Source organism: Dipodomys ordii, unplaced genomic scaffold (genome assembly GCF_000151885.1).
Source record: "Dipodomys ordii isolate 6190 unplaced genomic scaffold, Dord_2.0 Scaffold5, whole genome shotgun sequence".
Taxonomy (NCBI): Eukaryota; Metazoa; Chordata; class Mammalia; order Rodentia; family Heteromyidae; genus Dipodomys; species Dipodomys ordii.
The window spans coordinates 27,884,709-27,896,139 of NW_012267221.1; the positions used below are offsets into that span (position 1 = coordinate 27,884,709).

Genomic DNA, 11,431 nt, shown 5'->3' on the forward strand with positions numbered 1-11,431 from the left:
AGGAGTTTCTGGCTCAAAGTGAACTTTAAACATTGCAGAAACTTTGCAATTCTCTGTAAGATTGCTAAGTGACAACCATATACTGCACTTCCTTTATTGTCTAAAATAATGAAGGTCCTGAAATAAACTTTTCCAAATTCTATTATAATCCAGTCTTCAAAAAGAATTTTAGGCTTAAATTAAAACAATATGTTTTAAGATTGGATCAAAAAATCAAATGTTATGCTAATTCCCTGGAATAGCATCTTATTTTTTGGGGGGAGGGGGGGTGGCGAAGAGTCCTGAGTCTCAAGGGCTGGGTACTGTCTCTGAGAGATTTTTGCTTATGGCTAGTGCTCTGCAACTTGAGCCACAGCTCCATTTCTGGCTTTTTGGTGGTGAATTGGAACTAAAAGTCTAATGGACTTTCCTGCCCTGGCTGGTTTCTTTTGAAACACTAAATCTCAGATCTCAGCCTGCAGAGAGTAGCTAGGATTATAGGTGTGAGCCACTAGATACTCTTGTACAACAGAAATAATAATTTAATGTTCATGTAAAGTTCTAAGTAATTATGTCTAAAATCTAATAATGATAGTCATAATGATGATGATGTCAAGTTGTCAAATACTATTGCCACAATGGAAACTAGTCATCTGTTTTTGTGGTTTAGCTTGTAACTACTACACACTATGATTAGGTGAACTACAACACACTGTGCACACATGTATCATCAGATGCACTAAAGTATTACATCTGAATCTTTTTCCATGAGGCTTGTGCTTGGAAAGCCCCAAGTATGGAAATATCTCACAAAAAAAGGAAAGTGAGAATGACTGAGGCTTTTCAAAGGGCCTTTAAGTATGACTTACATCAAAGATTAGCAGGATTTGAAGCAGAAACAAAAAGAAGATATGTTTCTTAGTATTTAACCATATGTTAAAATGATATCTGATTAGTAAATCAAAACTGCATGTATCTGGTTGCTCATTCTTGGCTAGTAAGACAATCCCAGGGCCTCCCTGCTATGACTGGAGGGTCATCTGTCATCCGGCCCAGCTGCCTCCAAGTGTAGGTTCATCACAAGGTGGTCCCTAAAAATAGAACCTCTGCTGGAAGGGCTGGGACAGGGAGACCCAGCTCCATAAATGCCATAGCTCTTCACAGTGATAGCAACTGAGCCAAAGGAGCTGGGAACACCCTTAGCCTGCTCCACTTGTGTTTTGTGTAAATACAGAGTTGAACCATCACTGCAGGGAGGGAGAGTTTTGGTGAGACAACGTTATATAAAAGGAAAGAGAAAGAGGAGAAGACAGGAAGAGAAACAGGAGAAACAGGAAGAGCAGAGAGGCAAGGAGAAGTGGGAATAACAATGAGGATAAGAGGAGGAAAACAGAAGATTACTTTGGAGAGTGTTTTAAAAGAAATGTTCCTATACTGGATGCTCTGCAAGTGGCTCATGCTTCCAATCCTAGCTACTCAGTAGGACAAAATCTAAGGATCGTGCTTCAAAACCATCACAGGCAGACGTGTCCTTCAGGCTCTAGTCCCAATTAATGAGTAAAAAATGCTAACTTAAGGTGAGGCTCAAGTGGTAAAGAACCAGCCATGACATGACCCAAAAAGCTGATCAGGATAGTGAGGCCCTGAATTCAAGCCCTGGATTGCACACATATGTACATACATACACACAGACACACATGTGCACACACACACAATCCTAAAATTTGTAATTTAGAGAACTTAATATTTTTTGATCTGACAAGATTTGACATGAGTGCATACAGCTGCAATACTGAGGCTAGATGACACAGCTCAATGACATAGAGGGCAGACTACATACACTGAAGGTTCAAGCATAAGGAGTTAATGAATTTGTAGCTTCAGCTATCAGCAGAAAACCCCCTAGTCCTGTAACACATCGCTAAAATGAAAATCATTACTAGCCATTCTTTCTTGTTTCCCTCTTGTTGGATTGGGTCCAAGCAGCTATTCCAGATCTCTTTTGCTCTCACTTTCCTTCCAGTACATATTCTCCTGCACATGATGATCTGTACATGCATGGCCTGGAGGGGGGCACTTCATAGCTAGGCCACCATTAAAGTAGAATTATTCAAACTTCTTTAGCCCGTGCTTTAATGTTGCCTGAGCATACCTGATTCTTGCTGGGCCTAGATTATACAGACTAGGCAGAAACTAAAATAGAAGGTTACCCACTTCGCTCTTTCTGTAGGATTTAGGATGTAGGACAAAAAATATTACATGTTACTCTATGAGATTATTATTCTGTCACCAATTCCTACTCAAGAGTCAGGCTTCTTGTTAACACATCTTGTATTTCTCCCCAGAATATCTCACAATTGGAAAGCTTAGCTGAGGGGGGTGGGGTGGCATGGATTCAGTTTTGGGTTTGGCCAATTGATAGGGAGGAGGTGGAATTGAGCCCGGGGGGACACATGGACCTGGAGAGCCACTTGTATCTAGTATTTCAGCTTCACTGAATTGTTTTCCCAGAAAAACCACTTCGTTTGAGTAAACATGAAGCTAGCCACTTGACTCTGGTGATAATACTTTGTAGCCTCTGAAGCCAAGAGCTTGCTTCCCTGCCGTTAGCCCTGTCCCATGAGTCAGTAGTGCTGAAATAGGATCTTGGCAGGCTAGAGTTGGCTCTTTCCTCTGTAACTGAACCAAAAAAAAATCTCTGTGCATCCTAGCAATTTGAATTGTTCTTTGAATGGGACAGAAAGCAAAACAGCAACAAATAAAAAAATTTAAAAAAAAACAGTAACCTTCAAGCCTCATTCTAGGTTTGTCTGAGCTGCCAACATACCGTTTTCAATAACTTCTAGAGCTTAAAGTTGACTCCAAGTTTCAGAGTCCGAAGATCACTGTGCCAAGAACTAACAAGCATGGGTGAGAAGAAAGTATCTTGATTCACCATGACTCTGTGTGTGTGTGTGTGTGTGTGTATGTGTGTGTGTGTAGATGCTGAGAAGAATGCTTCAGATTCAGTTCTCACTTCTCAGTTCTCCCTTTTCCCACCTCATGAATCTCATTCCGTGTGGTGCAGTACTCCAAGCTACAGGAGAGGGCCTGTTCACACTCCTGAGCTTTGGCACGCCAGCTCATGCTGTCTACCTCAAGGCTTTCCAGTAGCTGCTGCAGGTTCTTTGCAGAAACATTGGAGCAATTCTAAAAGCAAAAGACACATAGAAATAACCGCAGGAACCAAAGAAACTCCTATAAGATGAATAGACTACTTACCTTCATGATGATATTCCTAAATAAGACTTTACAAAGTATCCAAATTTATGTGGCCCTCAACATGTTGAATGTAATTATTTCAGAAAGAAGCCAGACATCTAACATTATGGCAAGATATTTCTAGTCTCAAAGCTTTAGTTTTGAAGACTTTCTCATCACACCCAACTCCTTAGAGACACCATTCATTATAATAATTTTTACTTCAAAAGCATAAAATATGCATTAGAAACATTCTGCTTCTGCACTATAATTTTCCTGTCAACTTGAGTTTAACCTCAGGTTCATTATGCAAGTGTTCAATCTCTACCTCACACAGAGAGCAAAGATCCAGGCCAGAAGAGGGTTGAAGGACAATTTACATTATTTGTGCAAAGTGAGACCTCTTGCTTTCTTTTCTCTTTTTATAAGATAAATTCACTAATAACATGGGAAATTTTAAAAAAAACAAAGCTCTTTCCTGATAAAAGTAGGTCCTATTAACAGCATTTCTCTCCTGTGGTGTTAAAAAAAATAAAATCTCCATTCATTGTATTACATATAGCTGAGTGGATATCTTAACTGTATCATAAAATAAATTGTTCCCTATCGTTTATTACTATTCATATTAATGTAATAAACGTAATTTTTATCTTCAAATTAGGAACTTGGAGGCTTTAAAAGAAATCAGAGCCCAGAATATTATTTATAAACATTTGATCGGGAAAAGCTTTCTTTTGTTTTAGACTCTTCTGTTAAAATCTGCCCAATGGCAGAGCCAAAAGCCAGTGCCCAGAATTCTGGCTTGGGCTCATATAATCTGCATTTTTATCAATAAGGTAGCCAGCATTTCTAGACTTCACCTTCTTCCTCTTTAAAATGAGGTGCTGGTCTATATTAAGCTAGTAGTCTTCAAGATCTGCAAAGGTAAAGCAGCATTGTTTAACAGAAATATAATATAAGCCATAAAAATATGAATTTTTCCAGAAGTCATTTTAAAAAGTTCAAAAATAGTGAAATTTCCAGTTGCTGATGACTCACACCTACAGTTCTAACTGAGCAATAGAACAAGGCCTAGAGTTTAAGCCCTAACATGGACACACACACATACACACACACACACCAGTTAAATTAATTTCCATAAAATAATTTAGTTAGCCAAGTATATTCAAATGTCATTTTATAGCATGTAACCAAATAAAAATACTGATAATTTTCACCTCAAATCTTTTAAATATGGTGTGCACTTCATACTCTGAGAATAGCTAAATTTATATCAGAAATCATTTGCTTTATACTTTAATTTCTTAAAGTTACAGCATACCCAAGTATGCTTTCAACATACTTAAAAGTTTTCCAATAACTACACTAAAGACCAACTTCTAAATTATTTCAAGTTAATTAAAATAAAAAATTTAGTTCCCTATTTGCAATAGACATATTTTAAATGTGGAAACCTGTATAGGGGACTATATATCTCAATAATATACCAGCATTTAAATGAATGTGAGAATAGATACATTAAACAAGATTTTTATAGTCATATTTCTCCTTAAAATTTTTTGTCATAGGTAGAAGAAACTCACCACACATAAACTCACCACAGATAACTACCCTAAATGATTTGATGCATTTTAAAAGCAAACATATCCAAGAAATCTTCCTGATGTTTTACATACCACAGCCCTAGCACCAGTGAGATGTAGGTAGAAATTATGGTGTTCTACGATGCTTACAGGCTGCTGCACTGATGAAATGATGTCCATTCCTAGGGAATGGACCAGTCTGTGAAGATGCTCCACATGTGCCTGCTTTTCCTGAGAACGACTGAGGTACATCCGGGTCTCCTGAGCATCACCCAGTTCATCCAACTGCTCTAGAAACTCCAGTTCTGTGGATCTGATGAGATCTTCCAGCTGCAATTTAGAGAAATAACAATTATCTTGCATCTAATGTAAAGACAGTCCCATAAAACCCACTTTCTGTAACATTTTGTACTAGTGGTTGGAATGCTGCCAAGTCCACCCATAATTATTAGTGTGATGGCCAAATATCTGTTACAGTGTAGCCCATCTAAACAGGGTGATACTGATGGCTCAATGTTTTCTGTTCTATAATAGAAGAAAATAGTCTTTGGGGTCCTATTTTACATCCTCAGCAATATCTAGGTCTGTGATCTAAGTAAACCCAGAGGCAACAATACAAAACTATCAATATATATCTAGTTTGTGATAACACAGGTAATAGCTCTGATGTTGTAGGGAAAAGGAAACCAACAAATAATAAATTATGTGATGTCAGGTACTTGAGACACAAAGAGCTTATAGTTGAAATGATAAAACACAAAAAGTTCTTTTTGTTAAAAATAAATTAAGAATCAAGATGTTAAATTTGCTAGGTGTGTGATATAAAGAGAGAGAGCATTAGAATTTTTTTCTTTTGTCAGTTACGGGGCTTGAACTCAGGGCCTGAGCACTGTCCCTTAGCTCTCTTGCTCAAGACTAGCATCTACCACTTTGAGCCATAGTTCCACTTCTGTTTTTTTTGAGTGGTCAATGAAAGATAGGAGTCTTATGAGACTTTTCTGCCTGAACTGGTTTTGAACCACCTCCTATCTCAGCCTCCTGAATAGCTAGGATTATAGGCGTGAGCTACTGGCACCGGGCACACTAGAAATTTTCAAGAGATACAGAATCATTCCAAGTGAAGTAGGACTGTCAGAAGAGGTGCACTGTTTATTTAACAGAGAGAAGAGAGAAAGACATACCAAGTAACGACAGTGTGATAATTAAGGGTTGAAGTTAGGCATAAGTGTGCCATTTTTGAGGGCATTCACAAAAATAAATCTTACCTGATCCTTAACTTGGTGGAATTGGACTGTTTTGTGTAGAATCTCCTCATAATCGTGGATTCTCTCTGCCTGCTTCTGACTGAGCTGAATAAGGTCTGTCAGCTGTTGAGACTTCTCTTTCACAGGGGCCCCCCTGGCACCTAATGCTTCTGATTCCTTCATGATGAGCTGAACCTCATCATGCAGTTGCTAAAAAATTGGAAACAAGAGATTCAGCAGACATCCTTATAATCCTAGCTACTCAATAGGGGGAGATTTGAGAGCTCTGTTTGAAGCAAGTACTAGCAGGCATGTCTAAAACACTGTTATTTCCAATTAACCAGCAAATATAGACATTGTATTTGATTCTAGGGATATATTATTAAACACTTGTCTTCTCAGATATTTACAGATAATGCAGTAATAAATGGTATGTCATCTTGGAGTTCATTTCGCCTAACATCAACTTATCTGACCATTTCTGCTTGTCTCAGACATATACTAGTTATTGCAAATAAGGGAAACCATGGGACCTATGTTACTTTGGGCATGGCTTACTTCCCTCAATATAATTTTTTCCCAGTCTTTCCATTTCCTAACAAATGGGGCAATGTCATTCTTTCTGATGGAGAGGGGTGGTGGGGAACGGTGCGGGGTAGGGGGAGATTGGAAGGGATGGTAAGGGGAAACAAAGGAGGAGGCAACAATGCTTGATAAGAAATGTACTCATTACCTTGCTCATGTAATTGTAACCCCTCTGTATGGTATTTTCACACCAAAAAATGATGGAAGAGTAGAAGAATAAAAAATGGGGAAAAATAAATGGTATGTCAAAGCTAAGTAGTTAAAAAATAAAGAAGTCATGTATTTCTATAGTACACAAAATATTCTAGCCATCTGCTAATAAGTATATATTTAGATCTTTTGTGAAACTCTATAATGATACTTAATAGAGACTAAATTCTAGTCTGATATTTAATACAGACTAGAATCAGATGGTATGATAAGAAGACCGAGACCAGTATAAAAATAAATCAGGGGAATGACATGTTCACTATCATGAAAGAATGATCATAATGCAGCATCAGCTGAATAGCACAGTGGAGATGTAGCTTCAAGTGGTCATTCCATAACCCACAAATAGCTACTTCATGTCAGGAAGGATAACTGCCCTTCTAGCCAGCACTGCTCACATATCCCAGATTGCAAGTAGAACTGGCCCAGGGTGGACAGTTTAAAGAGGAGGAAACTGTGATGTCAGGGGCGAAACTTGAATCAAAAACAGAAGTAAGTAACAGAAATGCTTTAGGCTAAGAAGTTACTTTTCAGAAGACTGAGTTGCATATGTCTTCAAGGTCAAATTAAGCATGTACACATTAAATAGAGGCACATCACTCTGATAGAACTAAACAAACTTTACAATACTTCTTAACTTTGAGAAACTTAACATAGTCCCAATATGTACAACTAAAAATGTAGCATGAATCTAGTATATTATAGTATAGAATATTATAGTATATTAGTGCTGGGCAAACCTGTTATTCTAAATATTTAGGAGTCTGAGATCTGAAGGATCAAGGTTTGAGGTCAATCCCTGGCAGTAAAGTTTGGTAGACTCTATCTCTAAAATAATCATCCAGAGGCTGGGAAGGTGGCTCAGTGGTAGAGCATTTGCCTTGCATGCATGACACCCTGGGTTTGATTCCTCAGCACCACATAAGCAAAAAGAAAAAAAAGCCGGAAGTGGCACTGTGGCTCAAGTGGTAGAGCGCTAGCCTAGAGCTGAAGAGCTGAGGGACAGCGCCCAGGCCCAGAGTTCAGGCCCCAAGACTGGACCCCCCCAAAAAAAATAAAAATAAAATAAAATAATCATCCAAAAGCAGGGCTGGAGTTGTGGCTCAAGTAGTACAACACCAGCCTAGCATGAGTAAGACCCTGAGTTCAAACCTGTCTACTTTAAAAAATATTAATTTAAATTAATCTAATATAAAATACATTTAGGAATTTTTGTATCCTTAATGTGTATCATTGCATGACAAAATCATGCAAGAAAACAATTTTTTTTAAAGTGCAACTTAGGGCTGGAAAGATGGCTCAGTGGCAGAGTGCTTGCCTTGCATGCATGAGGCCCTTGGTTCAATTCCTCAGCACCACATAAGCAGAAAAAAACAGAAGTGGCGCTATGGCTCAAGCAATAGAGTGCTAGCCTTGAGCTGAAGAGCTGAGGGACAGTGTCTAGGCCCAGAGTTCAAGCCCCACAACTGACAAAAGAAAAAAGTGCATCAGAGGCATGCAATGCTTTTGTCAAAAAACAAAAATTCAGCATACTATACAAATTCCTTGGGTAAACTGCATCCAGGTTTAAAAATACTTTCCATTCACTCAAATCCATCAACCTGTTTCTTCACCTGAAACTGAAGTTTCATTTCGTTCCATTTTTTCTGAAGATCTGAAATGGTCTGAAGGCTCCCTCCAAGGTCAAGTGCAGATACTGGCATAAGTACTTCCTGAAGAAGTTTTAAGTTGTGAGTAGTCTGAAAAAAATATTGAATAGTTAGTTAATGGGTGCCTTTTCCTTGGCACCTTCAACAAATGTATTATGATCATTTGGGAGATGACATAGTATGTCACTAAGCTTTTCAAGGCTCCCCTAAATACTCACAATCTCAGTGAGCTCTTTGCTCCAAACTATGAAAAGTCCTTCATTTCCCTTGCTATTTTTGTCCTTTATCATGGCAACACATAACAAAACCTACCAATTTATGTTTTACTATTTTAAAGTGTACCATAGAATGGCATCCGTGTATTTACATAATTGTGTGACCATTACTACCATCCCTCTCCGGAACTTTTTCATTAACCCAAACTGAAACACTGTTCCAATCAAACAACTGTTCACTCCCTGTCTGCTCTCTGGACTCTCAGTGATATGGATGCTGCTTCCTGTCTGAATTTGGCTATAGTAGGCACTTCAAGTAAGTGGAAATACACAGTATTTATCTTTCTGTGTCTGACCTATTTCATTTATTATATTGGTTTCAATTTCTATCATGTCGTTGCATGTATCAGAATTTATTCCTTTGTAATGATAATAACATTTTATATTCTTTTGCTGTTATTTTTTTCTGCTGCTGGTTTCTTTCGTTATTTTAACAGTGCTAAGATCTAACCTAGGGCCTCCTACAGAGTGCTTAGCAAGCACTTTGCTAACTGAGCTACCACCCTGCCCATTCCCTTACCTTCCTAAGTCTGTCTTCAAATGCTCCCCACTGCTGTTTCACAGGCTGGCTTGCAGCGGCATTAAGGCACCAGGCCATCCGAAGGTGGCTAAGTTCTTCTCTTTTAGTCTTCTGCTTTTCCATAGTGTTCCTCATTATGTGCACTTCATTTTTCACATTTAGTATCTCATTTGCCTTTGCCTGTTAAATTAACAACCCATTTAATAGCTTTTCTTTGCCAAGAGATACAACTTACTTTTGCATGCAACGTTATCACAGCCAAAATAAAACACTAATTCTAATGTCCAATGATCTCAGATTCCTTGTGCTGAGAGGCATAGCGAGATGTTCATATCCTACTCACTGTTTGGACATAAGACCTGAGATTTTTAAAGGTCCAAGTGGCATGTCAGTGGTTTTGGGGGGGGGGCATAATAAGAAAATAATATATGCTGTAATCATGGGGGACTAGATTCAATAAATTATAAAAGCTATTGGGCAATTATAGTGGGAACTATTCCAAAGTATAGTGGGAACTATTCCAAAGTATATATTATATATTATAAATAAATTAGGTTATTTTTCAAATATTATTAAAAGCTATTAAGAACATCACATATTCTGTAATATTGACAAAAAATTGAAATGTTTCAATAACAACTACAATCAGATGGGCACCATGGTGTGAATGAGGTGTACCAAAGGTGAACTAGAGAAGGATTTGCTGATGTTTACTAGCAGGATCTAAGAAAAAGTGATTTTTGTCTTTGGCAGAGTTAATATTTTGCCCATTCTGGAAGATTAAATTATTTGCCTGCAGTTTAGTTAGCAAACACAGTGGTTATTTTACTCCTTTGTAGGGCATGGAAAATATTGTGATAATCCATCCTAAGTAGTCCACTGGATAATCCATTTTCCATTTATATTCATGCCTGACAAATGGTCTTCTGATGTTTTTCTTTCCAGATATTTGGGTAACATGAAAGCTGGAGCTGGAGAGAATTCTTGCTTATTATTCACCATATAAGTTCATAAATTGGAATTTTCTCCTGTCAAAATTCTAGCCTAAATCAATTTATCTAATCCTCATGATATTTCAATGAACTGGGTTTTTTAAAAAAAATTAGGCTTGAAATTGTTAGGAATAGCAATATAACCAAAACCAGAACACTCACCTGAACATGCCAGCTGGCCTTCTCAAAATGAAATTGATTACCACATTTCAATGATAGTGTTGGTTTAAAAGCCTAGCAATCCAACAGATATGAAGGAAAAACCTTGCATTTTACTTTCTGGACCACAATTTGATATCTCCTATATCACTAAATCAACAAAGCTATCTATATGTAAATATGAACTTTTATCAATAAAGATGACTTTATTTATCATGATAAATAAATAAAGTGGTCATGTTTAAAGCCAGGTGCTGATGGCTGATGCCTGTAATCCTAGCAAATCAGGAAGCTAAGATCTGATGATCATCGTTTGAAGCCAGCCAAGGCAGAAAAGTCCATGAGACTCTTATCTCTAAATGATCAGGAAGAAAGATGGCAGTGGATCTGTGTCTCCAATGGTAGAGCACTAACCTTCAGCAAATAAGCTAAGAGAGTGTTCTGGTCCTTAGTTCAAGTACCAGTACCAACACACACACACACACACACACACACACACACATGATCACACACACACACATGATCACACACACATATACACACACATGTGTACAGTGATCATGTTTATGACATTGAGGTATAAGGATACCTAGACTAAGTGGTAAAACACGTACTATTTCTGGGAAATCTAAATGGTAACCTGAAACCATAACAACCAAGCTTAATTAGATATAAATACATATATTATTTTGATTGTGTTCTTATTCCAGACCTTACAAAATGAAAATCTGTCTACAACCTAAACATCCTAAACAAGGACTAAAGGGTTTCTGTTTCTATAGGTTTGTCTAGTTGATGGCAGATTGATGCTTCTGGCTTAGAACAACTAGAAAAGCTGGATCTAATTCAGAAAACATTTGAAAGAAACACAAAGCTGCTGTGGCAACAAGAAGGAAAGAGGCTAACACTTTTAGGGAGGCCCTGTGATAAGAATGTCTTGGGGCTGGGAAGGTGGCTCAGTGGTAGAGAGCTTGCCTTGCATGCATGAGGCCCTG

The 11,431-nt window shown here is 37.9% G+C and overlaps 1 protein-coding gene across 1 annotated transcript in view; it reads right to left on the reverse strand.

Annotated features, from left to right (window-relative positions):
* The window catches only part of Ccdc141 (coiled-coil domain containing 141), a 159,808-nt gene that overhangs the window by 25,196 nt on the left and 123,181 nt on the right, over nucleotides 1-11,431 (reverse strand). Inside the window, exons 14-18 of the mRNA XM_013028181.1 lie at nucleotides 9,286-9,465; nucleotides 8,455-8,580; nucleotides 6,068-6,256; nucleotides 4,953-5,132; nucleotides 3,019-3,168 (exon numbers count right to left, since the gene is read on the reverse strand). Coding sequence (XP_012883635.1) covers nucleotides 3,019-3,168; nucleotides 4,953-5,132; nucleotides 6,068-6,256; nucleotides 8,455-8,580; nucleotides 9,286-9,465 — 825 coding nt within the window. The remainder of the gene's footprint in view (nucleotides 1-3,018; nucleotides 3,169-4,952; nucleotides 5,133-6,067; nucleotides 6,257-8,454; nucleotides 8,581-9,285; nucleotides 9,466-11,431) is intronic.